The following is a 27,659-nucleotide window of genomic DNA, read 5'->3' as shown; positions in this document are numbered from 1 at the left end:
CCAGCTACTATGGTGATGGGCAGCCATAGCCCCCCTGCATACACTGAATTGATGGACTAACTGACACCCACACTGTTTGATTCCTGGATTTTTCAGGCCAGAAGATCTAGCCTGACTTCCTGCACAGCACAGGTCAAAGAACCTCACCCTGGGATTTCTAAATCAAAGCCTACCCATAGCTTTTAAAGAGCTCGTGTCTCGATTCAAACACTCCATGAGATGGAAAAGCCACCATGTCCCAAAAGACACCAATGGTTAATCACAGCCAATCTTTTTTTAAAAAAGCCTTGGTTCTAGCCTGAATTTGTCTAGCTTCGGCTTCTGGATCTGCTTATAATACCAATCCCTATATCATCTCAAGCACTTTTCATCCATAGATCTCAAAGCACTTTATTCAGGTCATTCTCATTATCCCCATTTTACAGATGGAAAAATGAAGAGACAGTGACTTAACCTAGCTCACCCAGCAGGCTAGTGGCAAAACCTGGCCTAGAAAGCAGATATCCTGCCTCCCAGTCCAGCACTCTATCCACTAGGCCACATTGCTCCCCTGTGCCTCAGTGGCCCCATCTGTAAAATGGGAACAGGACATTCTGCCTCACAGGGTGCCAAGAATTTAAAATCTACTGCTATTGTATGGATAGAAAAAAGCATTAGCTTGACACAGCGGTCTCACCATGCTGCACCCCTGCTGAAGGAAGTAACACAGAGCTGGTCATGTGGTGGTCTGACAGGCTGAATGGAAACTGAAAGATGACATTGCAGAGCCGAGAATTGAAGGGGCCTGGCTTTATTGGGGCACTCTCAGAGAACAGTAGCTTTTCTTTTAACATCTGGAGAAGGCACTCCTCCTCCCCACCCACCCCCAAGCTTTTCATGCGACCAGTTTGAAAGCCACAGGTAATTCTTACACTGGGAGAGGAATTTTCCAAAGCTAGCACAAAGGGGGAAAATCTGACCACATAATCATCCATCCACGCCAAAAGAATCTTGATGCCAGTTGGTCCCTCTTAGCTAAGTTTCACTCCCACCTTCTTCGAAGCCTTTGCAGATTTCACACACCCCTACCATGTACTTGCCCCTTCTCTTGAGCCTTGAAATCCAGGCACCCAATGGCTTTCACAGGGGGCCAGTTAGAAGGGCATCTTCAGAGGGATGCCCGGTTGGAACCAGGCTGAGGCACCAGGGAATGGCTGGAGAGGGAGGTGGAAGATAGTAGGCTTGAAATGGGCAACATTAACGTGACCTGAAACATATATGGCTCCTGGGCTGGGGGATTTCAAAGGGAACTAGGGCAGTTCTACATCCCCCGCAAACAGATGCCTGCAACACCAATCCAGGCCCACCGAAGGAGGCAGGACACTGGTGAGGATTTTGGTGAGCCAAGGAAATCTCCAGCAGAACAAGGCTTGGGAGGCAAGGGGGGTTAGCCAGGGTTCAGCCTCCCAGGGAAAGGTTGTACCCCTCTCCCTCTTCCCCCCCACCCCCCTGAAATGAGGCACTGTGATCACGAAATGGAATGAGCTTTATTCTTGTGCTTTACATGAGCGGGAATGTGTGAGTGCTTCAGGGTTGGGATGGGTGGAGGGGCTGGGGTCAGACTGGGCAGGGAATGGGTGGCATCTGGTCCCCTGGTTCGGATCACAGATCCTGGCACTGCCCAACTGATCCCAGCCAGATACCAGTGGAGAAGGGAGGCCGCGATCTGCTTGGCTGACGAATGGTGTCGACGGTCCCGGCGAGGGGAATCCAATAAGAGGCTAAGGATTTTGCAGCGTGATGCCCCAATGGCAAAAGTTCCCTACTCAAAAGGGCTAAGACGATTGGTCACTCAGCAAGAGACATTAGCAAAGGGAGCTCCCGCATGGCTGGCGCTAAGTAGGGCATCCACCCCCATGTGGGCAGGACTGCATTTTAACTGGTACCCCACACAGGACCAAGCCACAGCACAAAGCTGCCGGTTAGGACTGGGTTTGTCGGCACAAAGGAGCCCCTGGGCATATCTCCCATGAGCGGAGAGCCCCCTTTTGCCCCAAAGCCGAAAGCAGTGGTGGTGGTGAGGGGTGTTAACACTGGATGGGGGAAAGTGTGGCTGGAGATTAAATGGACCACATTGGTCCACACCAGAGACACAGGCTAGGAGTCTCTCTCAATGCAGGCAGGGGCCCACAGGTGGGTCGCACTTCTAGAAGCAGTGTTGGCCCTGCCTAAGGAGCCCAGGCTGGCTGGCGGCATAGCACCAGAATCATGCCATGGGGCTCGCTGGCCCTTGGCCAATGTTAGCTAGGGCTGGGCAGCATGCTGTGGGCTGAAGGCTCTCTCTGGCACGGGAAAGGGTGGAGGTGTCTCTGTATTTTTTGGTACCATTCCCACCACACCCTAAGGCAGCAGCTGGTCGAGGGAGGTTCCCCTCTTCTCCACGAGACCCAACAACACGGTTCAGTTCTACCAAGGCACAAGGGGCAGGGAGGGAAAATGAGGAACAGCAACGGTTACTCTGCTCAGGCCTTGAGGACCCATCCCTTCCGCTGGGCTGGAGGGAAGACACCAAAGCATCTGCACCTCCCGGGTCGGAGCAGGAAGTGAGGGGGGAGCCTGGGATTGTACAACAGCACCTGCCCATGCCCCCTGCTGAAGGGGAGCCAATCCCATGCGATGAGAAATAACCATTAAGGAGCCGGGATCCAGACGTGGTCTCCAGTCCAGGGGCCGCTCCCAGGAGCAGGAATGTGAGTCCGGTGGGGAGGATGCCCCATCCCGGTGACAAGGCACTGGCTGGCACAGGTCGGAGGTTAAAGCTGCAGTTGGTCTTTTTTTTTTTAAAGTGCAAAAAAAATAAAAAGAAGGGGGGAAGCGAAGGAAAGATGAAGGGAGAAAGGAACAGGAATGAAAGAAGACAGGAGTCGAGATCTGCGGGCCTGGAGTCGCTCTCAGCCAGCAGCAGCTGCAGCAGGAGCACAGGACTTTGCAAAGCCCCAACTCAGCCTTGGCATGAAAGCTTCACTGGGTTTTCTTGTCAGGCGGAGCCCTTGCACCCGACGTGTCAGCTACAGCGACCCGGGTGGTGTTGCCCATGCGGGAAGTGGCCTGGAGAAAAGGTGCAGGAGAGAGATTGGTTGGTGGGGGTGGTTGGAAAGTCCCAATACGCACCAAAGCGCCTTGGCTAATGGGTGAAACGGCTGCTGCGTGTGTGACCCAAATTCCTAGTTCACCTGCTCTGGGGGAGGTCAAAGGGGCCACGTTCCCAGTGCTGGAAAGGTCTCTGCAGGGATCTCCAACTCCGGCCCAGCCCAGCCCCGCCAGGGCAGCAGGCAGTACTGCACCCTGCAGTACCTCAGCCACACTGCATTGTCTCCACGTTATCAGTGGGGCTGAGTCTTATGAATCCCTAAGGACCAGCCTGTTCCCTGGCTCGCCAATTCCACCTTCCCTTTAAACAGCTAGTACCCCCCTCCCACACCACCCATACCAACCAGGCCTAGTCTGCCTCATCCCAGGCATCCCCCATTTCTTGTGTCCCCCTGCCATGCCTACCCAGTGCCCCCCCATCCCCAGTGCTGCCCACCTGCTCCAAGACGAAGTCGGCGGTAGTGTCGATGACCACGCCCAGGTCCCGGTACTGGCCTGAGTAACGGATGTAGCCCCAGGCCAGCAGGGCGATTAGCAGCAGCCCTACCACACAGTTGCAGAGCTGGGCAGCCACATCCAGCCCCATGAAGCCAGTGAGGCCCGAGCCCAAGTAGAGGGCCACGATGGCGCTGAAGATGACGGCCGGCGTACGGAAGGTGCTGAAGATGTTCTTGCTCTTGTTGTGCTTGGCGAAGTGCTCAAAGAGCTCGCCCATCTCCTTCTCCAGCTCCGCCTCGTAGCGCTGGCTGAACTCCTTCCCCCCCATCTTCTTGATCTTCTGGAAGTGCTCCAGGGCAGATGCACGGTGCTGCTGGTGCTTCTCCTCCAGGATCTCCGGGGAGATGTAGGGTTTATCGCCCCCACACATCTGGGGGGGAAGGGAGCATCATATGGGAGGTTGCATCTCTGTGCCCAAATGGAATCTATGAGAGTTCAGAATACCCCGACTGCAGTATGCCCCTCGCCCCCACCCTCCCTCAAGCTCACCTGCAACTGCAAGGACCAGGGGGATGGAGTCAGGACAACTGGGTTCTATCCCCAGCTCTACGACGGGAGTGGTCTTGTGCATTAGAGCAGAGGGCCGGGGAGTCAGGACTCAGGGGTTCTCCACCTCTAACAATATCTTTACAAGTCCTGCTGATAATAAGCAGGCCCGCCGGGGGCTCAGGCGGGACCCGACATCCAGCATGTGGGGGAAGCGGAATACACGGTTTGACTATGTGGACACCCATCTTGGCTGCCCAATGGACGCCATTCCCCATGACTCACGCACCTGCTCCATCTTGTTGTAATACATGTCCTTGGCAGAGGCCACAGCTGCTAAGTTATTGGCTTCCGCGGTGGCCTGCAGAAAGAGGGCAAAAGCAAGCCACTGATCAGCACTGCCATGAGCATCACTACTGCGGTGCATGGTGCAGTACCGCCTGATGCCTATGGGATGCTGGAGCTGTGCAGCCATGCTGGGTGCAGTACTGCCTGCTGCCTCTGGGAGGCACTGGGGCTGGTACAGACCTGCAGAGTGCAGTTCCATCCGCTATCACTAGGGAATTGGATAGCACTAGCAGCCAGGCTTAACCCTTTCCCCCTTTGGTCTCCACCAATAGCACCCTCTGGCACCCAGCGGGTAGTTTTGACCCACAGCATGGGCTGATAAGCAGGATCCATCTTCCAGCCGAGAACTGACACCAGGGGCAAGCAGGGCTGGATTTATGCTGCCTGCCCTGGGAAAGATGCCTCTGGGCCAGCAGGGGCTAGGAGTGCTCACATTCTGTATGGGAGTCACTTCCAGCTCTCCAGAGGGACGCAGGCCCTGGAGCCTTCAGAGACAGGGGAAGGCAGCTGATCTTCAGGGCATGCTGCTCAGCTCGTCGCTGGAAAGCACTCACTGTCCTTCCTACCCAATGGCCAGAGTCAGAAGAGGCTTTGGGGTCCACCCACTGGCCCCCTCCCCCTGGCTCTGGCTAGCCCTAACCAACCAAACTCACCTGGAGCATGGATTTGGGGTGAGGCAGGTCCTCTCCTTGGTAGATCTTGATATAAGCCTGGGAGGGGAGAGAGCGACAGCAATGAAAGCAAGGTATAGAGCTAGGAGATCTAGGCTAGGCACTTCTTTGGCTCCCATCACAATCTTTAATGTATTTATTCCCACTACACCGCCGAAAGGCAGGGCAGTGCTGTTCTCATTTTACACATGGGGAACACAAGGCACAGAGAGGCTAAGTGACTTGCTCAAGGTCGCCTGGAACATTTGTGGTGAAGCAGGGTCTTGAATGCAGGTCTCCCCAATCCTAGGTAAGTGCTCCAACCTCACATACCTCACAACAGGAAACCACAGGCCAGTACCCACGTTCATCTCTTAGTCACTTCCCTGGGAACCTTCATCACAGGAACAGAGTCAGCCCAGATCAGACCACTGGCTCATCCACTCTGGGATCCTGTCTCTGATAGGGGCAGCACCAGAAGCTTGCCAGGATCCCTGCAGTGACAGGGTAACCTGTCCCCAGGGGGAAGTTTCCCCCAACTCCCCTCGCTACTCGAAGCAGGAAAGGTTTATAACCAGAGCTGGTCACCGATTTTGCAACAAAACAGTCTTCCATCGAAAAAAGCAGTTTCGTCAAAATCAAAAACATTTCACAGGAGGGCAGTGATTTCACTAGAGTTTGACGGGAAGTTGTCAAAACTAATTATGTCACTGCTCGTTTCGATGCAATAGAATAAACACGTTTCATTTTTACTTGAGCATTTTGTTTGGACTTTTATATTAAAGCACACATTTGAATAGTGTATTTGTATACATTCCATACTGGATATTACTTATGTTTTAATTGAATGTAACATGTATATTATAATTAATATATGTTATATAGAATTATTATGTTGAAATATTTAATACACCTCTATCCCGATATAGCGCTGTCCTCAGGAGCCAAAAAATCTTACGCGTTAGAGGGGAAACTGCGTTATATCGAACTTGCTTTGATCCACCAGAGTGCGCAGCCCCGCCCCCCGCGCGCTGCTTTACCGCGTTATATCTGAATTTGTGTTATATCAGGTCGCGTTATATCGGGGTAGAAGTGTATATGTAATGGATAGTTATGTATGTTAATATAATGTAAAATATATATTATAAATAATATACAATGCTAATTACAATAAACATGAGATAATATTATATTAAAATATTAATTGTAAAAGTCTAAATGAAAAGAATCCAAATGATCAAGTAAAAAGGAAATGTTTTACCTTCTCAAAACACTTCCAGGGTCTCCAATTAAAATGTGTCAGAATTTTCAGTTTGCTGCAAATTTTGGCTTTTTGTTCCAATTTGCAGAAAAAAATAAAAAATGCCCATATGTTGGAATTCCCTGCAGACTGGAAATCCTGGCTCCCAACCAGCTGTTTGCAAAGGCTGCCAGCCCGTGGCTTTAGTGTTGCTGCCACCTGCTGGCTCAGGAAAGGCAATGTATCAGAACAGCTATATTTTCACATTCATCCTGGATTCTGCCTACCTTGAAATACTCCAGCAGGCCTCGGCAGGTGACCTTGGAACCATTGATCTCCTTCTCCAACAGCTGGTGAGGGTCCAGAACAATTGGGATGAGCTGCTGGAGTTGCTCCTTGAACTCGGTAGCAATGTCTGGCTCAGGCAGGAAGGAATGAGACATGTCAAGAAACTAGCATATATACACTTGCATCAGAGCACCAGAATGCCTGAATTTCTCCTACAAAGCCCACTGTGAAATAGCCTCACTGCCCAGACAGTGCAGAGAGGGGATGTGGCTCACCCCGAGATCACACAGAGTCTGTGGAAGAGCTGGGACTCGAACCCCAGTCTCCCAGGCTGGTGGCTAACTCCAGCAGAGTGCTGAACCATGCTCAGCCCCTAACAAACAGGACAGAAGTTAAAACACCCCATCAATTAAAGGAAATTCAGTGAGATGAAACCTAGTCTGAGCTCAGATCTCTTAGGTAATTATCTGGCCCGCATCACTAATATCTGAGCTAATCTCCCAATCTGTGATGATTTATCCTCACAACAGTGCTGTGAAACAGGGCAGCGCTATTATTCCCATTGTGCAGATGGGGAAACTGAGGCACGGAGCAGCTAAGTGACTTACAGGGAGCCTGTGCAGGGGCTTGAGCCCAGCCTGCATCACTCACTTGTTACATTTTCAGAAAAAGTCCGCTTGTGCTTTCTCCCATGCTGACCGTCACACTAGTGAGGACTCCCCATAAACACTCTCAAAGCTACCTCATTTTTCACCTTCAAATGCCTCCTCAAAACTCTCCTCTAATGGGAGGCCTACAAAAACCTTGACAACAGTTAGGTCACTATTGCACTAAGATCACTGCCCATCATGCTGCCGGGGGCTGTCTAATGGTTTCCTTGTGCTCCCCCATCTGGCTGTATCCAGCTGTTGTCTCTTGTCTCATCCTTAGAGTGTAAGCTGTTTGGGGCAGGGACCAGGTTTTTATTCTGTTGGCACAGCGCCTGGCACCACGTGTCCTAGCGGCTCCTAGGCGCGATCACAATTCAATATAATCGCTATTTTTAACTAGAGCTGGGCAACATTTTCTGACCCAACTTCTTTCAGCAAAAAAGGCAGATCTGAGGCGATAGAAACAGCTGATGAATTTGTGTCCATTGTGGCAAATTGTTTAAGACAAAAAAAACACAAAAAACAAAAAAACAATTTTCACTTCAAAATTACTTTTCGTTTGATATTTTAAAATTTTAAGAAGGGGGGTGAGCACAAAAATCAAAATGATTGACCCCAAATGATTTTTTTTTTTTTTACTTTTTGAACTTTCAGAAAATTTTGTATTTTTTTCCCGTTTTTTCAGAACAGCCAATGGAAAATCCATTATTTACCCAGCTCAACTTGTAACCTGAGCAGAGCACATTTTTTGCAGGCAGATAGGGGAATTTTAAGATGATGAGGCCCCTTTATAAACCAGTCTCCAAGGGATCATAATTAACTAAATGCAGATTCCCCAGCGCTGAGCCTGCAGATCCTGGAGGCAGGGCTCCGGCTCTCAGTGGTTGTGGCCTAAGTCCTGTCAATCCCACAGTGCCCCGGTTAGGAACAGGCCACACTGGGTCCATGCAAGGGGAGCTGCGTTATCCATTCTGGATTGCAGTGGAAGGGGAGCAGAGTCAATTCTGCGCACGGCCTACCTTTTAGTCGCCCATCAAAGCCGGGGCTAGTGGCCACCTTGAGACCTGGGTGTGGTAGGAGGAAGCAGTTGACGTTGGTGAAACAGGAGTGGATGTGCCTGCGGACGTTCTGAATCTCCTCATGCTGATGGGTCTTCACCTACCGGCAGACCGACATCTCCCGCATGCCATCAGTCATCCCAGCTAGCCACACCCTTGTGCTAGGAGAAGGACTCCTCCCACCCTGTTGCCAGCAAGGGCTGCCCGGGGAATTATGAACTAGACTAAAAGATCCTGCCCTGCCTTGCTGGACAGTTTGGATCAATGCTAAGGCTGAGGTGTGCAGGAGAACATCCCCTCTGATGCAGCCACTAATAGCTTCCCAGGGGGGTGCTGCTGAATCACTCTGCTGTGAAGATGGAAGCCTGGGGGGTGGGGGATCAGTCCACAGGAATAAAGGGCTAAACTTGACACAGATTCATCCCACCCTGCCCCTCCCCCCCATGCAACCCTGCTGACTTCAGCTCTCAGCCATCCTGCAGGGCCCACAAGCATGGTGCCAAGGCCCAAAAGCCAAGGGATAAAGCAGGAGCAACATTTGAAGGGATGGAATCAACAGAGTCAAGGACCCCAGGGGGGCATGGTTTGAGACAGACCCATGGGACAAGCCAGTCTCAGGGCAGGAGGCCAGGCCCCACCTGCTGGAGGACAGGTGAGTTACATCACATGCTCAAAGCTCTGGGCTGCAAATGGCCCTCAACTGAGTGATGCCCCAAGCATGCTCACCCACTCGGGCCAAACAGCAACCCCCTTTAAGGATCTGCAGCTGATGTGGCTGTCCCAGCCAGTCCTTACCTCCAGCCGCTTCTCCAGAAAGTTCCTTCCCCCCTCCAGGCCATAGGGGTACTCATAAGGGAAGCTCCAGTCCCGAACCAGGAACATCAGGGTCTGAGAGAGATGGGAAGGCAGGGCATGGGGGGTCAGCCATGGGCTTAGGGGACATGCTTGCTCTGTGCCACCGGCCTGGGACTGTACTGGCCAACAGTGATAGAAGAGGGTGACAGCAGGGGGCACCACCTCCTGGTCCCTCTATAGGGGCAGAACTGATTCACAGCAAGGATGGACACCTAGATAGCCCATGGGGCTTTGCTCCAAAGAGGGGTGGGGAAGGAGAGGCCACAGAGCTGGGGAGAATGGGATTCATGTATGTGCTTATTTGCTGGGAAGCCTAAGTCACAGACACAGCTTCCCCACCCCTGTCCCAGTAGTGTCCCCCTAGGGGGAGATGGGAATTGAATCTCCATGCTCCGTCAGCTTTTTGTGACGGGAAGTGGGCTGAGACCCCTCAAATTCATTCCACAGACACCTGGTAGAGGGGACTGGAGCTACAGGGGCTTTGAGGCTGGTTAGCGCCACCAACCCCTCTGTAACAGGCCCAGGGCCTAGAGCCAGCCAGCCCTGTTCGCTAATCAGATATAGCTGATAAAGACAGACAGCTGCGGGGAAGGGGGCACAGCCAGAAGCTAGAGCAGAGGGAAGGTAGGCCCGGCCTTGTATTTTCTCCAGCTGCTCAGCCTGAGACTGGGATGAAGAAGGCTCCTCACCAGAAGCAGGAACTCATGTGAATTTCCACAGCCTGGGAGAGGAGGGATGTGACACTCCCTGGGGAGAAGAGACCATGGAGAACTACAGACAAGAGAGCCTCAGACAGGAGTAACTGGGCCCTCTAGTGCCCAGTCTGCAGCTGCACCTATTCAGGGAGCAGAGACTCATGCTTAAATCCAGAGGTCAAGTGTTCGTATCCGGGCTACCAACAGCTCCATAACACAACAAGAAGGCTAAAGCAGTCACGCTCCAATCCAGTGCCCTGCTGGATTGTGGGTAACAATCAAAAACCTCTGCCCAAGGAGCGAAACCCCTGGATACCTGCACTCCAGGTATGTCTGAATACTTGGAGCCCTGGCCTAACCCAGTTCCCCCCACAGGCCTGCGTAGCAAGGAGCTCCCCCACCTGGCCTGTGTGCTCATTCACCCCTTAGGGCATGCAGAGCCGGGACATGGGGACAGGGTGGGCTGCAGGGCGTACCTGGAATGGTTTGAGGAAGATCTCGTCCATGGCTAGGCGCCCATACTCTGTGAAGAGCTGAGGAAGCAGAGAGACCAGTGGTTAAAGGACAAGACAAGGCTGTCACAGCTGGAGTGGGCAGGGACGGTGATCACTGGGGACCCATCAGACATACAAAGCCGCATGCACGCACAAATATCATGGGTCATCATCCCATAACAGCCACCATGGGCCAACACAGAGTCATAGATTTTAAGGCCAGAAGAAACCATTAGATCATCTTCTAGTCTGCCCTTCTGTATAACACAGGCCAGATAATGTCACCATTCCCCCGAGTACTGAGCCCGGAAACTTGGATTTGGCTAAAACAGTGGTCTCCAACCTTTTTACCCCCAAGATCACTTTTTAAATTTAAGGGCAACCCAGGATCTACCCTGCCCCTTCCCTGAGGCCCTGCCCCTTCCCCGAGGCCCCGCCCTGCTCACTCCATCCCCTCCTCTCTCTGGTCACTAGCTCTCCCCCATCCTCTCTCACTTTCACTGGGCTGGGACAGAGGGTTGGGGTTCGGGAGGGGGGTGTGGGCTCTGGGCTGGAGCCGAGGGGTTCGCAGTGTGGAAGGGGGCTCCGGGCTGAGCCTGGGGCAGGGGGTTGGGGTGCAGGAGGGGGTTCTGGGCTGGGGCAGAGTGTTGGGGTGCAGGAGGGGATTTGGGGTGCTGGCTCTGGGAGGGGGTTCAGGGGCTTGGGATGCAGGAGGGGGTTTGGGGTGCTGGCTCTGGGAGGGGGCTCAGGGCTGGGGGTGCGGCCTCCCACCAGGTGGCACTTACTGCGGGAGGACTAAAGCAGGCTTCCTGCCTGCCCTGGCCCCGTGGACCACGCCGCTCACGGAAGGGGCCAATGCACCCCTGAGGCCCCTGGGAGGGGGATTAGGGGCACGTGGCTCCACGCACTGCCCCTCTCTGCAGACACTACCCCCCCATTGGCCACAGTTCCCTCGTGGACGCTGCGGGGGTGGTGCCTGCAGGCAGGAGCATTGTGTCGAGACCCCTGCCCCCAGCCCCGCCCTGGGCCTTAGCGGCAGCCCCACTACACCACTGGAGATCGTGATTGACCGGTTGGTGACCACTGGGCTAAAGCATCTTCCTGAAAGGCCTCCAGTCTGGATTTGGAGACATCACCACTTTTCTTGGGCGATTGTTCCGAAGGAAAATGAAAGGAAAGTGAAACACTGGTGCCTTATTTCTAATGTGAATGTGCCTGGCTTTAACTTCCAGCCATGGGTTCTTGTTCCGCCTTTCCCCACTAGGTTAAAGAGCCATTTAGTACCTGGGATTTTCTCCCCGTGAAGTTACTTGTACACCGTGAGCAAGTCACCTCTTGATTTTCTTTTTGAGAACCTAAACAGATTGAGCTTCTTAGGTCTCTCACTGTCAGGCATTTCTCCAGCCCTCTGATCATTTCTCTGGCTCTTTTCTGCAACCTCTCCAATTTTTCAATGTGCTTTTTAAAAAGTGCACTCCACAACTGCGCACTACTCTAGTATTGGTCTCAACAATGACGTATTCAGAGGTAAAATATCCCCTCCCTGCTCCGACTCACTGCTCCCCTGTTTATACATCATGAATTGAAGTGGCTGTTTTGGACACAGCATCCCGTAGCTGCAGAGAAAGATCTTACCCTGCTGACCCAGCCAGCCAGCTTGGAACTGGCATTACCCTCTTGACGCGCCAGATGGAGATGCAGCCAGTGCCAGGCACCATGTACCTAGCAACTCCAGGCCAGGTACCTAGCAACTCCTGCCTCGCCTACACCCCAGCCAGGCCTATCAAAGCGAGTCAGGTGCTGCAGCTCAAAGAACTGTTTCTGGGTCACCCCAGCTGTCTGAGGAAGCTCCCCTGGCCCTCAGTTCTGGGTTTAACCTCCCTGCCACATCCTCATGTTACAAGGCCCTTCCCCCGTTACCTGCAGCTGCTGCAGGTCATCCTCCTGGATGTTCTGGGACAGGTTATAGATCTGCCAGGAAAGAAGATGCTGTTAATGTCAAGCATCCACCAGGGAAGCCACAGAGCTGAGATTCAAACCTCCCCTGCCATCCCTGCCAGACAATCAGATGGGAATGGTGCCACTGAGCTCCCCAGTCATGGTGCTGGTATCCTAGCATTGTGTCCACATCTCTCCCCTTTCCAGCCATCTCCATGTCACTTTCTTTGGCCTCTTCTTGTAAGCGAGGCCCCTCCGCCCCTAAGGCTATTCCCGCATCACCCAGCCAAGCGCATTGTGTCTGGTTAAAGCTCCTGGCTCCCAAACTCTCACCCTGAAATCTCAGCAAGTTCCCACTGGGGCTCACCAACCCGGAGCAAGGTGGGACGCCACCCACTCTATTCACAGTGGGAGCAGAGATCTCCCAGCCACATGCCATGCTCAGAACCCTCACTGCACTGCTTAAGGTCCTGAGCCATGAGGTGACCATCTGCGCAGTTCCCTTAGGGCTGGGAGATGGCAGCCCTTGTGCACAGCCCCATGCCCTGATGACACCAAGACACAGTCCCTGCCAGCAGTGCCACACGCCAGGCACCTCCAGTCTAGGAATGGTTCCCCTTGTCTAACCCCAGGGCATTCCCCTCCGCAGGGCCCACCTGGATGGAGCTGGTCATGGTGCTGAGTGCAAAGATGGTGGCACAGTCCTTGACGGTCGACTGGCTGTCGAAGGCGCCCTGGGTGTCCATCAGAACCACTGCCACCTGGGGGAGAGGGGCACAGATTGGGATGGAAGGCTGTGGGCCAGATGAGACCAGAGAAAGCACACTAACATGCCCATGCTGGAACCTAGGGAGTACCCAGCTCTGGCTCATTATGTGGGGATAATGCTTCCCTCCCAAGTGGGGAGACGGCATCCAAGGGCGTGTGGGGCACCATCGGTATGGCCTGCCCCTTCCACAGGCTTAGCATCAAGAGGGCATCACCCAGACTGACACCCCCACACCTCCGGTGCACCAGCAGCCGGTAACGCTAGCCCTCCCCCTAGCATGGCACATGGATCCGCTCGATGACCCGATGCCATCCTGGCCCAGGTTGCACCGTCCTGCAGATTCTGTGGGTAGCTGCACTGGCCTGCAGCAAACGGCAGGGGGCCAAAGCAAAGCAGGCAGAGGAGAGGTCTGGCTGCAGATCAGAGGCTGGCTGACTGCCAGGATCCGTGCACTCTCTTCCATAATGCTGCAAAGCTGGGGGTGCAGCCACATCTGTGCATCATACTCACAAAGGTGCCACATCCCCCTACGCACGCTCCCCCCACCCCTTGCCTCCACCCGATCAGACACACTCCCCACCCCCATCCCCCCACCCTTACCTTTTTCCCATCTCGCTTTTCCACGGTGAACACCTCACTCCAGATCTGGATCCCGGTGGTCTCGGGGTCTGAGCCCCCACGCCATGAAAACCCCAGCAGGGGCTCGTCCTCTTGCCCCAGCCAGCTGGACGTGCCACCTTCCTTCTGCAGAGCAAGCAAGAGGGGTGGATTCTCAGCTGAGAGCAAGGCTGGGTCGGCTGGAGGCAAAGCACTGTGGGAAGGGGCAGTGCTCATCCAAGTGTACATGTAATGCAGCAGCAGGGCATCATGGGAACAGAGCTTACCTGAGTGTACATGTAACGCAGCATGAAGTCCAGCAGGAAAGATTTCCCTTTCCGGAAGGCCCCAGCTACCGACACCACCACCACGTCCATGTCCCGGATAGATTCCTGCAGCAGCACCCGGCTCAGCGCCTTCTCGTCCAGCTCAAAGGAGTGGGCTTCTTTGTGCACCAAGACGATCTGCACTGGCCCAGGCTTCCCTCGCCCCATGGCGTCCCCACCTGTGAGCACAAATACATTGCTTGGGGGGCTTCTTAGGAAATGCCCTAGGGGAGGTGGGGCTTGGGAACAATCTTCCAAGCAAGGATTTAGATTATCCCACATCTGGCTGCTTCGGGGTTTTTTTGCACTTTTCTCTGAAGCATTTCATGCTGATTAGAGATGGAATAACAGGCTAGTTGGGCCCATGGGCCTGATCCAATATGACTATTCCTATATTTCTATATTCCGCTCTGTACAGCAGGGGACCACAGCCCTGGGCTGACCTACACACCAGAAATCCCCCAAGCACCAAGGGTGGGGTTAGGGTGTAAAATTTCTTGTTTTCCTCTCCCGAACGCAGGCCTGGAGGGCTTAGTTCCACCCTCGCAACGGAAGGGATTGTGGATCTCTCCCGTTCCCAAGGCCTGGGAGCGTCTGAAGAGATGCACTTGTGTGGCTACAGGGCCCCCCTCTCCTAAACTGGGGTCTGTACCTTCCACATCAAGCTGATCAGGGGAAGCTGAAGTACCTGGCTACATGCAACCTGAGTCCCAATCCTGCTGCCTGGGGGGCGCTCAGCAGCTTGGATGATAAAACCCAAGCTCAGCAGCATCTAGTGCACCAGGGATGCCATATAAAGCCCCCAGGGCCAGAGCTCCCATCGCAAGCCTGGCTGTTTCCCCCCCACCCCCCACCCCAGGAGCTCATGAGGGCTGAGGTTACAATACTCCATGTCAACACTGCACCAGAGATGACAACCCCTCCCCTCCCCCTCCCAATCTTCAGGGCAACCCACAACACAAAGGGGCAGGACACAGCCAAGGGAGGGATGTCCAAGGCAGTCCCAGCTGGTGAGAGTGAGCTTGGATCTGCTCCTTTCTCAGGACAGGGAAGCCTTGGAACCAGAAATATTTGGAGAGCAGGGTGGGGCCGGGTTATATTTGCTGCAGCCTGTACCGAGCGGCACCCTGTTGCCAGTCACACCCCTGAACCCACTGGGGCTGCAGGGGCAGGATTAATTCAGGGAGTGGCCTGGCCACCAGTCAGAGCCGTAAATACCCATCCTACAGCCCAAGGAACATGTGCCAGTCTGGGAGACTTTCTACCAGAATAATTGGCTCAAGCAGGTGGAAGTTGGTGCTCTCTTGCTAGGGTTGTACTCTGTCCTCAGAGTATGTCTTCACTGCCAGGCTTTTTACCTGGGTGTTATCCCAACCCACTCCCATCCACATACAAAACCCTCTCCCCCAAATTTAGTAGCCCAGCAGGGGGGTGGATTACAGCCCAGATTCTGCTTTCACTCAGGCTGGTAACTGGCCCACTTTGCAGTGAGGATGCTGGAAAAAATCACTGGAAGGCTGATAGCCCTCCCATGCTTTCCCACAATTCCCTGTGTCCCCAGGATAGACAAGTTCTCCCACAATTCACTGGGAAAGAATCACAGAGCAGCTTATCATACTGCAGCACAAAGAACTACGGAATACGCCCTCAGAAGTCCTAGTCGCACACACAGGAAAGTGCAGCACGAGTGAGGACAGAGTAACACAGATATGGTGCTGCAGTGTGGCTGCTCACGCCTGGGCTAGGCCAACGTGCGTGCAGATCATCCAGGCCAATGGCAGTGAACAGATAACTTCTAACCCAGCTCTAACCCAGGCTCAGGGTAAGGCCCTGGTGGCTCGGGAGATCTGGGTTCTATTCCTGCCTCTGTGGCGGACTCCCCATGCCACCTGGGGCAGGTCACTTCCTCCCTCTGCACCTCCAATTCCCCACCTGCAAAATGGGCATAATAATGTTGGGGTGGGGGGGAAGAGTGGTGTTTTTAGGCAGCTGCTTTGTACCACAGTGGCTCTTTGATGGTCTTAAGAGTCTCCCTGAGCTAGGGCCACATAGAGGCAGTTATCTTAGCACAGCCTCGTGCAGCAAATTCCACAGAGAGGGATTTTACCACGATGCTGACGAGAACCTCGCTAATGTGCCGCAGTTACACAAAGTATTATTTTGGACGGCACAAGCTTGACATGGACCAGGACCCCGTGGGGTCAGGCGCTGTCCAAAACACTGAACTAAGAGACAATCCCTGGCCCAAAGAACTTCCAGTTGAATGAAATTAGCATGATTTGATAAATATGCCAGAAAGCGGAATGCTGCCATGAGAGAGCTGCCTTGGGCTGGTTCCTCAGCTGGGGTAAATGACCACAGCCCACTCGCCCTCTGACTGGGGCCAGCCAAGGGTCTGACCCTCTGCCTCATCGTGTGGGGAGGGTTTGGGCAGCAAATGGGGCCAGGTGCAGTCCTGGATTCTAAGGCCAGAAGGGCCCACAGTGATCATCTAGCCTGACCTCCTATATAACATAGGCCAGCCCTGAATTAATTCCTGTTTGAACTACAGCAAAACTGTTAGAAACACATCCAGCCTTGATTTAAACATTCCCAGCGATGGAGAATCCACCACAGCCATTGGGAAGTTGTTCCAATGGTCAAGTTCCCTCACTAGTCAATTTGCACCTTATTTCTAATCCCAATTTCAACCTCCAGCCAGTGGGTCTTTTTAGACCTTTGTCTGTTGGATTAAAGAGCCCACAATCAAAGTTCGGTTGCCCATGAAGAGAGATAAGGTGGGTGAGGTAATCTCTTTTATTGGACCAGCTTCCATTGGTGAGAGAGAGAAGCTTTCGAGCTACAGAGAGCTACAAATTGGTCTAATAAAAGAAATTAGCTCCCCACTTTATCTTTCTAATATCCTGGGACCAACATGGCTACAACAACACTGTTTCCCATGCAGGTACTTTTAGACTGTGATTAAGTCACCCCTTAACCTTCTCTTTAAACTAAACAGATTGAGGTCCTTGAGTCTATCACTCTAACCATGTTTTTCTGATCTTTTAATCTTTCTGGTGGCTCTTCTCTGAACCAATTTTATGAACAACCTTCTTGAATTGTGGGCACCAGAATTGGACACAGCATTCCAACAGCGGTCGCACCAGTGCCAAATACAGACAGAACCTCCCTACACCTATACGAGATTCCTCTGTTTATATATCCAAATTCTCATTAGCCTTTTTGGCCACAGCATTGCACTGGAAGCTTGTGTTCAGGTGATTATCGATAAGTTAGGACTGGAATGGAAAGAGATCTGAGGGGCAAAAGTCTTGGAGAAAGGAAGAAGGGAGTCCGGGACTCTAGTCCATGAGCGACTAACACCCAATCTATGCCTCTGGATAAAACTTTCCACTTTCCTTGGCTCTTCGCCATCAAAGCACTTTGCAGGCATCCATGCCAACCCCCCTTCCTTGGATGGAATGAGCCTCTTTCAACAACAGAGGCAGAGAGAGAGGGGAAATGGCTCGCCCCAAGGCATGAGCACCCAGCCTCCCCATGCTTTGATCACAAGGTTGCTTGTTAGCTCCACCATTTAGAAAAGGGAGCTTTGATCAGCAGCTAGTCCAGTTCAGGATCTCACCAGGAGATTGGGGCAGCGTGGAGGTGATGGTTAGCAAGAGGGGGTTCCATGCATGGGATGGTCCCTTCTCCCCCGCCGGCTCCATCCTCAGCTGCTTTTTCCTCCCCCCTCCATTCTATTTTGTACAGGTTCTTACCCTGCCCTCCTCACTCTAGTATCTGTGAATTAAGCCCCACGTGACTGACATGTGTCACATGTGGTTTGTCCTCTCCCTGGGGGCAGGGAGAATTGCACATGTAGTGGAGTGGATTGTTTTGGGATGGTTTTGTTTATTAACAGCACATGCTGCTGCTCCCTTGTTCTTCCCTTGGGGATGGAAGGGAGAGGATCCGTGAGGGATCATCTGGGAACCAACTGGAACCCTCTAACCTGAAATCTTGCTAGCAGGAGGAACTGGTTCTGCCCAGATCAAGTCTCTCCTAGACCAGCTAGTGCCTCAATGGTTAAGGCCAGTGAAAGACCCAGACATCATGCTGGGATCCACAGATGTCTGGAGAAGCCAAACCCTGACCTCCGGCTAGCGCGAAAGCTGTTGGATTCCAGGCCAGGCTCTTCTCAAGGACAGTAGTGACTGGGAAAGAGTCACAAACCAGATTTTGGAGACAGTGCCTCAACAAGTCCTGCTCCTCCTCTGAACCAATGGGTCCTGAAAGGTCAGGCAAACATCTCTGAATCCAAGCTCTTGTGAGCAGAGTCCATCTCTGGCAGTCTCTCTCTCTCCAGCGCCCAGCCCAATGCAACCCCGCCAATCTTGATCACGGGGTGTCTGTGCACCACATGCTCAATGGGGCCCCCCGCATGACAGGGCCCTGCCAATCTCGGTTGGGGAGGAGGTTGTGCAGTGTCCAGCCCAATGGGGACCTTCCAATCTCAATTGGAGCCTTGAGGCGCTACCATAATGCTACTAATAAAGCACACACTGTAATGGGGCTCCAATCTCAGGCAAGGCATCTGCTGTAATGCACATAGTAAACAACAACACACACAGCTCGTTTTTATCTATGCCACCCAGTGCAGTAAAAGAGCAATTAGCATTCTTTTTCTGACTCCGTTAGTGCCATACTAATTTAATACACAAGAGCTCTGGGCATCTGGGTTTAACTGTGACTCAGGCAGGAAGCAGAGTACGGAGGTCCCAAAGCCACCTGCAGGAACAGATTCAGTGTCACTGACACTCTCCCCAGTGAGTGTGCAGCCCAGAAGTGAGGGGCACCGACAGCTCTGTCTGTGGGGAGCCCAGCAGTGGGACAGAAGTTGGCTGTAGGTCAGAACTGAGGGGTATCAGCAGAGCTGTATGGGGAGTGCAGAAGAGGGATAGCATGGGGCTGCAGGTCAGGATTGAGGGGCACCCCAGGGCTAGGGTAGCAGGAAAGTTGTAGGTCAGCATTATGGGACATTGGCAGAGCTGGTGTGGGGGAGGAGAGGATGAGCCCAAGGCTGGGATAGCAGGAAGCTGTAGGTCCAGATTGAGGGGCACTGGCAGAGCTGGGTGAAGAGGAAGCTTATCCTGGCCCTGCATTATGCATCACTCTCTCAAGCACGACCTTCTCATTTTCCTGTGTGATAAACAAATAATGCCAACACAATATAAACACAAGCCAATATTTCAAACCATTCTCTAGGAGGTTTCACCCAATGTCAGCAGCTGAGCAGTGATGGGGAAAAAACAAGAACAACCCTTCTGAGGCTCAGCAAAGTCCTGACACCCCAATGCCGGCACCATCCTCCGGTCAGTATTGCAGGCAACAAGCCTGGAATCAAATTTGCAGAGTGAAGAGGAAAATGTCACAGGGGCAAGGAATGACAGGGCCTCAGGGCTAGGAGGGTCCATGATGTAAGCCCAGGACCCCTGAGCAGAGGAACCAGAGTTGAGCAGTGTCAGTAATATGACATGCTCAGGGAGACATGCTGGGTACACAGGGCCACAGGTGTTCAGTCAGCAGGGGGCAGCTTGAGCCCCAGAGAAGCAATTCAAGGTGTTAGCAAGGCAGGCTGGTTGCAAACTAGCGCAATGAGTTTGCAAGAAAAGGATTCGGGACACAATACATTTGCAGTACAAACCACTTGCAATACAGTGCAAACATCCACAAAGCCACCTCGTTATCCTCCTCAAACTCTCCTTTGCCATGACACCCACAAAACACTTGACTACGGTTATGTTGGTGGGCTGGGACAACAGCCTATCATGCCAACTTGGATTATCTCATTATTTCCTTGTGCTCCTCCCCTGTCTGTCTGTATCACCTGTCCTGTTGTCTCTTGACTTATCCCTAGATTAGAAGTTCGTAGGTGCAGGGATCAGCTTTACGTTCTGCTTCTATACCGTGCCTAGCACAATGGGTCCTGATCCATGACTGGGACCTCTAATACGACCACAGTACAAATAACTCACCACCAAGCATTCACAACACAATGTGTTGGCGATGCAAAGCATTCTTCACACTTTAACACAACAACACAATGCATCTGCAACACCGTTCCGACAGCAACCTCACTCTGTGTCTGCAACACATCACAAAAGGTTCACAACCACCACATTTGCCATGCCACACCTTGGCCCCACAAAGCAACACAACACTTGCATAATGCAACATAGGGCAACATTTCTCTACTCAACACACTCGCAAGGCCACACATTTGCAATGCAAGGGTGTCAAAATGCAACTCAACACAGGTCAACTGTAAGTTAACCAGGGCAGGGAAACTGCTGCATACAGAGGGCTCTGCCCCAGGCTTCTCTTGCAAATGCTTCCTTCATTCAAGATTAAATTCACTCAAAAGCAGTTACAAAAACTCTGCCTGCACAGATGACTAAGAGTTAAGCTATGGCCTGGATCCCCTCCACCCCCCCATCTCCTCTTGAAATACGTACTTCCGTGAAAGGGAAAAAGGCAGCACCACACACGCACACCCAAAAATTACTTGCACGTAGTTTCTTTCCACTGCCAGTGAGTGGAAAACAGAGCTACTCAGTCTGCACTCCCCACCCTGCCCTCAGTCAGGAAATCCAGGCCTGGTTCACATTAAGTAAGCAGGGGATGGCAGAAGGGCTCCTTGCGCCATCCAACATAATTTACCAGTTCCCAATGCAGTGCTAGGAAAACAGCCCGATGTTTCATAAGCAGCTAATCATGCCTCACCTCAACTAAAAAGAACAGGAGTACTTGTGGCACCTTAGAGACTAACAAATTTATTAGAGCATAAGCTTCTTCGGATGCAGTGGGCTGTAGTCCACGAAAGCTTATGCTCTAATAAATTTGTTAGTCTCTAAGGTGCCACAAGTACTCCTGTTCTTCTTTTTGCGGATACAGACTAACACGGCTGCTACTCTGAAACCTGTCACCTCAACTGTTCTTCAAGACAGCATAGGAGTTGGCACACATGATAGAGAGGTGTAGGTAGGGACAGATAGACAGACATGGAGATGGATCTAGCTATGATGTAAACTATCACCTCGCAGGGGGACTGGGTGTCTGGACTGAGGAACATCAACAGAGCTAGGTGAAAGGAAAGACTGCCCAGTCCCTGCCTGCATCATACTTGCCTCTGCCACCGTCTCATAGAAAGATCTATCTACCTCTCTATGGTACTTACAGAGCCCTCATTACCTTAGGCATCTCATAATCTTCACACATGCCCTGTGACGCAGGACAGTGTTATTATTTCCATTTTATAGATGGGGAAACTGAGGCACATAGCAGTTAAGTGACTTGCCTAAGGTCACTCAGGGTGCCTGTGGCCAAACAGGGATTTGAACCCAGGCCTCCCTAGCACCATACCCTCTGGATTATCTTTCCTCTGTATTCCTTTTTCCTCACTGGATTAGGCAATAGGGCTCAGATAGCCTCTAGAAGCTGATTCTGAGAAAGGTAAAAGAAGACCCAGCAGTTATGGGGTCACTTGATCCCCAGATGCTTAGTGGGCATGAAGCAGCATGGTTTAGAGCCTTGGACCCAAATATTCAGTTCCATCCTAACGTGACAGTGGAAGAAAGCACTTTCAGTACCATCACAGCCCTTGGCCAAGTCTCTGCATGGCTTTATCCCATCGATGCTAGCAGTCAAACCACTTTCAGCCTCACTTACAGCCATCGTCAGCCAGAGGTCATGCTCCTTGGGCAAATGAGGGTCAAACATTATAACCTCACATCCTTCTCATCCCCTTCTAATCCCTTTACGTTCCTGCCTCCTGGGTGTGGGGGCAAAGACTGTAGGGAAAGATCCTGCCTCAATAGGGTGTGGGGGGAAAAAGGCTACAGGGAACAATCCTGCCCTAATGGGATGGGGGGACAAAGAGCAGCATTCTCCCCATTTCACAGATGGGGAAACTAAGGCACAGAGAGGAGAAGTGATTTGCCTAAAGTCACCCAGCAGGACAGTGACAGAGCTGGGAAATGAACATAGGTGTCCTGATTCCCAAGCAAGTGGTGTATCCAACAGATCACATGAACCAAGTGGTGCTCTGTGTTCCATTGCAGAATCAGGCCCCAGTTACATACATATATAGATTGCAAAGTGCTTCAAGGACTCTAGCTGTGCTGGTATAAAGGGGGCCTTTCATCCAGGGAGAGGGCATAGAGTCATCAGCCAACTCTACATAAGTACAGTCACCTATACCCAGGTCCTGATGTAGGGTGGTGATGGGGACACCTGCTCTGTACACAGGGGTGCCTGCTCTAGTCAGCTCCCTAGTACTGCATAAGCACCTTATGGCCTCCTCTCTCTATGGGGGACCCTGTGACTTGCCCCCCTCTCTACATATAACGGACCCTAAAGCCTCCCTTTTTCCTCTCTGGGAACCACATATGCCCTCTCCCTATAAGGGAACACATGACCTCATTTTTCTCTATATATAAGGAATCCTCTTTCTCTATATGGGATCGCGTCTCTCTGGGGACCCCATATCCCCGCCTCTCTCCGTAGGGAACCCCTCTGTCCCCCTCCATAGGGAATCCCAGCTCCAGAGGGGACGCCGTAGCCCCGCCCGCCGTCTCCACGGGGGACTCCCTCACCATAGGAGACCCTTATACCCCCTTCGCCATAGGGGGCCCTAGGCTACCCGGACGGGGGGAGGGGGCCCCATTACCGGCCGCCTCCAGCTTGACACCGTTCGCTGCTGCCGCCACCGCGTAGGGATCAACATGGAGCCGCCTCCACCCCCCCCGGCGGGCCCAGGATGAGATGGGCGGGGCCACCGCCAGGCGGGAGGGGGGAAGCAGAGAGCCAGCCGACCGACCGGAGAGGCATGCCGGGAGATGTAGTCCCTTTGCACTCCCCACTGGTATATTTCAATAAACTGTGGCGCCCGTGGACTACAAGTCCCAGCAACCGCCGCGGCGGGCATTCTCACTACATGGGGAGGTATATGCCGGGAAATGTAGGCCAGCCCCAGTCCTCACCTGGGTACCCCTAGGTGTCTATGGACAATGGCTTCGAGCAGCCTCCTCGGGAGAGTGAGAATAACTCCTTCGCACCCAAGGGTCGCACGCTGTGGACCGGTGCTGCTTTGAGCCCCATGCCACCCAAAGCATTCCCAGAGCAGAGTACAGGCTGACACTCAGGCTTCTGAGAGCAAGAGAGGGTGCTTGGCCCCGTGGGGTGCAAGGCTGGGGCACAGATTGACTACAAGGCACTGGTGGAGTTTTGCACAGAGGTCTCTGTATGAAAGGAGCATCATCCACAAAGACAGGTGAGCCCTGCCCTGCAGCCTGTGCATGGCCCATCCCTGCTAGCTATGCACCGCCTTTGCTCTGCAACCCATGCATGGCCCATCACTGCTACTTGTGTACCGCCTGTGCCTTGCAGCCTATGCATGGCCCATCCCTGCTACTTGTGCACCGCCTTTGCCCTGCAGCCCATGCATGGCCCATCCCTGCTACTTGTGCACTGCCTTTGCCTTGCGTGGCTTTTCTCCTCTAGCTGTGCTTTGTTCCTTCACTCTAATCTAGCCAGTGCATTGTCCTTGCCTTGCAGCTATTCATGACTCCTTCCCTTAGCTCATGCATTGCAGCTACCTTGCAGCCGTTCTAAACAGCTCCTTCAAATGCTGTAGTTAACCTTGCTACCCAGCTTCTGGGAAAGAGTCTCCGTCCCAGGGGCTGGGACTCGAGATAGAACTGACTGTAGTAGCGAAGGAGCTCTGTGGGCTGGCTGCAGAAGAGGAGTCCTGCGTGGCTGGAGAGCAGGGCCCCTACACATTTACTGTTATCATTACTATTCATGTATTCCAGTAGTACCTGGAGGCCCCAGTATAGATCAGGTCTCCCCCACCTCAGTTAGGATGTTCACCACCAGTTTCACACGAGATACTGCATCTTGAGCAACAGGAGGGATTGTCCCTGCAACTCCCAGAGCCAAAAGCATGAGCACCTACTGCTGTTATTGAAGGGGGTGGGGAGAAGACAATGGGCAACGCACACAGCCCTTTGCATGCAGGCATGGGGGCCACACAAAGCCCTTGGCATAGCAGGGAGAATGAGGGACACTAGTATGCAGGAAGGGAAGAATGGAGGAGACACAGAGTCCCCAGCATGTGAGGAATTTGGGCCACATGGAGTCCCTGACATGAATGGGAGACACTGGTATGGTGGGTGGGTGGAATGGGGGGACAGAGAGCCCCTGGCATGAGGGAGATGATGGACAGGTTACAAGGATTTCCTGAAATAGAGAAGAATGGGAGAGCTGCACACAGGCATCTTGGGGGGAGAAGGGAGGAATGCAAGGAGCCCTGGTGTGTGCAATGAACCCGTCTGACAGTACCTACAATGTGTGAGACCCCCTTGTGTATACATGTTTACGTTAGAGAAGGCAAGGTCAAAGAAATGAGCCTGGCACTTGGAGCAGAAGGTGGGTAGGTTTGGAATGGCCCTTAGTTCCTGGGGGGAGTCCATTCCACAGTCTGGTACCAGCCCCTGTACAGACAAGTTTTACCCTTGTTGCAGAGAGCTCCATGGTGCTAGCAAGGCCAAGTTGTTAACTACAGTCTTTGTCCTGGAGCTTTAGGAACCTTGAGAAGTCCTGGGTCTCGGTCATGGAACACCTTGAAGATAAGCCCCAAGACCTTTCATTTGCTATGATATTCTTTGGAAAGCTAGGGTAGGGGGGTGTAAGACACCCGAGAGCTGTAAGAGAGCCACATTTCCTGCAGATTGAGCATAGAGGGGATGCATAAAACATGCCAAACCAGTAGGTTAAACATATGTCTCAATGGCACAGGAAAATTATGTCCCTGTTCTGCCTTGTCATGGGAACACAGAACTGGAAAAAAGAACAGGAGTACTTGTGGCACCTTAGAGACTAACAAATTTATTAGAGCATAAGCTTTCTAATAAATTTGTTAGTCTCTAAGGTGCCACAAGTACTCCTGTTCTTTTTGCGGATACAGACTAACACAGCTGCTACTCTGAAACAGAACTGGAAGGAAGCACTCCTGGGACATCAAGTCCAGTCCCCCACTATTGCAGGCAACCCCGTCTTATATTCAGAACATCTGATTTTCAAACTGATTTTTTTAAGGCCCAATGCATGATTTCTGAATGCTTCTCTCTAGCTAAGAAACAGGAAGCCTGGATTCTGTTCCCAGCTTTGCCTCTGCTTTGGTGAGTAATCTTGGGCAAGCCAAGCAAGTAACTTTTATATGCCTCAATTTCCCCATCTGTAAAATGGGGATAATGATACTGACCTTTGTAAAACACTTTGAGATCTACTGATGAAAAGTGCTATAGAAGAACTACGTATTATAATAATATAAGGTATTTATCTGCCCCCATCACCATAGTATTTCAGCACCTCATATTCAATAATGGACAACCCCCTTGGAAGGTAGGGTTATTTATTCCGATTTTACAAATGGAGAAACTGAGGCACAGACAAAGTGACTTCCCCAGGGTCACACAGCAAGTCTGTGGCAGAATGGGGAATTGAACATGGATCTCTCAAGCTGAAAGATAACAGCCCCACCGCTGGACTATCTTTTCTCATGTTTGGGTGGAAAGGGTGGCAATTCTGCTGTTTGCAAGAGGACAGTGAATTTGAAATGGATGGAAAATGTTTGTGCAACTTTTATGAAACTTTCATGTCCTTAAAAACAACAATTTTGCTTTCAGCCTTTAATTAAAGATTTTATCTTATTTATTACAAAATGTCTACAAGTTTCTCAGGTGAAAATATTTGTTCCCAAGCAATTTTACTTGTAGTATCTTTGCTGCCAGCAGGGCTCACTCAGCCTTCAGAGTCATTGTGGACTCCAGTGCGGGACTGTTGGGCACTGTGCTGCACGGTGAGTGATTCAGTAGGGGGCACTCTTCCCTCACACTCCATCCTGGCCCCATGACCCAGTGTGGTACAGTGCTGTTCCCTAAACACAGTGCAGGAAGAAGAAGCTGATTGAGGAGCCTACAAGTCTTATTATATCCTCTTCCTAGAGTTCAGAATAGAACCCAGGAGTCCTGATTCCTTGTTTCCACCTACTCTAGCCCACTAGACACTACTCCCTTCCTAGAGCTGGGGATAGAACTCAGGATTTCTGATTGCGGGTTGTTCCCAAACGCACTAGAAGCCACTCCCTTCTCTGATCCTACCTCTTAGGTAATGCTGCAGCAGAATGATGTGGTATTTCTCTATCTGGAGACCAAGATTGCCTCCAGTAGGCACTCAGGAAGAGAAACAGCCCTGATGGGAATAGGTTTGAAAGCAAATATGCATCAGCAACTGTTTAGGTTCTGCTGATGCATCAGAAATTCCAGAGTGGATGAAGTTAAGCCTGCCACATATTCAAATACCTGAAATGCAGTCTCTCCCACTTTGCCCTAAAGGGCACTGATAGCCTGTCCTTTGGGGCACGTAGTGATCCAATTCCTTAACCAGAGAATGGAAAGGTAAAATCACTGTGATAAGGAAACAAAAGACATTATCTTAACCAGACCGATAAGCAGCAAAGTGCAGATAGCTCCTCCAGCCAGATCCGAAGCAAGCAATCCTCACAGCTGATGTAGGGGGCCCCAATCCTGGGATGATCACAGCGCTGGTGCAGCCATGCTGGGCTGTTGGCACTTTTGGATAGCAGCTTCTGGAGTCATATGATTGCATCAAAAGCTCAGTTTCCATTTATAAACAAAGGAAGTTTCTAGCTTCTGTGGTTGTGGAGAAAAGTTTGAAAAGATGATCCAGTTGTAACTAATGCTGTGGCATCTGCAGAGAGCCTGAGACAATAGCTCCAAGAACAGGGAGCCAGCCTGAGTATGACCAACGCAGCCTGTGACAATCACTCAGAGGGGAGCCACCCCATGCACCTCTCAGTGGGGTGTTAAGTCCCAGCCCCATTGCTCTGGGGAGGGGCTGTTTGAAAGGAAATGTATTTAAATGCCTTTTTTTATTTGAGAGAGAAGAGGAAGATGAAAAGAAAATTGAAAGAGCAAAGAAGGAATGGGGAAATAGAGAAAATGAAAGCGACAAAATAAGGAGAAAAATTATGGGAAAGAGTGGAGGGAAATAAATGAAAGAAAAATTCTCCCTTCCCATTAAACTCAAACCAAAGAATCAATTCAGAGCTGCATGCGCCCTCCTGCCTCGACTCAGCGGGGCGTCACCCGCCTTAGTCTGGTTTTCTGGTGCCCAGAGGCGCATATGTTTAGTTTCAGGCTGAGATATCCATTACGCATGCGTAGAAGGATGAGGCACTCCGCCCTTGCCCATAGCGTAACGAGCAGCTTCCAACCCTGAAACTCAAGAGGCGCAGCAATCCGCACAGTGAATACCTCGCGTCCGTTGGCGCCTGCGCGTTTCGAGCCTCACTCTGTTCCAGCGGCGCATGCCCGATGCCCAACCGTCCGGCCTCCACCTACAAGAGCTTGCGTAGTATACACCTTCCTCTCAGCCCTCCCCAATGGCGCATGCGCAGTGAGCAGCCCTCCCAATCCGTCCTAGGAGGACCGAGGTCCGTTGCGCGGCGTCAGTCCAGTCCGTATCTTCCCGCCGTGAGGGACGGACGCTTAGTTTGTTGAGGCTCCTGTTGCTGTC

The 27,659-nt window shown here is 52.1% G+C and overlaps 2 protein-coding genes across 5 annotated transcripts in view; one reads left to right on the top strand and one right to left on the bottom strand.

The window, feature by feature from the left end:
• Positions 1-1,507: 1,507 nt before the first annotated feature.
• Positions 1,508-27,535, bottom strand: ATL3 (atlastin GTPase 3). 3 transcript variants are annotated; one of them, XM_065552991.1, is made up of 13 exons: positions 27,398-27,535; positions 13,983-14,200; positions 13,699-13,842; positions 12,986-13,090; positions 12,312-12,362; positions 10,374-10,430; positions 9,143-9,235; positions 8,309-8,447; positions 6,639-6,766; positions 5,115-5,171; positions 4,403-4,474; positions 3,566-3,997; positions 1,508-3,087 (listed from the first exon to the last, which is right to left on the bottom strand). In XM_065552991.1, the coding sequence occupies exons 1-13, from the start codon at positions 27,450-27,452 to the stop codon at positions 3,001-3,003; spliced, it is 1,638 nt and encodes a 545-aa protein (XP_065409063.1). In that variant the 5' UTR covers positions 27,453-27,535; the 3' UTR covers positions 1,508-3,000. The 3 variants fall into 3 exon arrangements, with proteins under 3 accessions (XP_065409063.1, XP_005305624.1, XP_023956046.1); XM_005305567.5 differs by lacking the exon at positions 27,398-27,535 and adding an exon at positions 22,729-22,862; XM_024100278.3 differs by lacking the exon at positions 27,398-27,535 and adding an exon at positions 22,655-22,829.
• Positions 22,991-27,659, top strand: part of RTN3 (reticulon 3) — a 40,421-nt gene continuing 35,752 nt past the window's right edge. The window contains exon 1 of one of the 2 annotated variants that reach the window (XM_065552982.1): positions 22,991-23,331. In XM_065552982.1, the coding sequence (XP_065409054.1) occupies positions 23,304-23,331 (28 nt within the window). In that variant the 5' untranslated portion in view covers positions 22,991-23,303. The remainder of the gene's footprint in view (positions 23,332-27,659) is intronic. The other variant, XM_065552981.1, reaches the window with a different exon arrangement.

Source organism: Chrysemys picta, chromosome 7, assembly GCF_011386835.1.
Source record: "Chrysemys picta bellii isolate R12L10 chromosome 7, ASM1138683v2, whole genome shotgun sequence".
Lineage (NCBI taxonomy): Eukaryota > Metazoa > Chordata > Testudines > Emydidae > Chrysemys > Chrysemys picta.
Note: the sequence above shows the minus strand (reverse complement) of the source record. Positions and strands in the feature narration are given on the sequence as shown.

Excerpts from the sequence above, each read along its gene's own strand:
- ATL3 (XM_065552991.1), bottom strand. The coding sequence starts at position 27,452 with ATGCGCCGCTGGAACAGAGTGAGGCTCGAAACGCGCAGGCGCCAACGG. Across the intron at positions 13,843-13,982 it reads TGCGTTACATGTACACTCAG|AAGGAAGGTGGCACGTCCAG; the intron begins GTAAGCTCTGTT and ends CTTGCTCTGCAG. Across the intron at positions 6,767-8,308 it reads CTTTGATGGGCGACTAAAAG|ACATTGCTACCGAGTTCAAG; the intron begins GTAGGCCGTGCG and ends TGCCTGAGCCAG.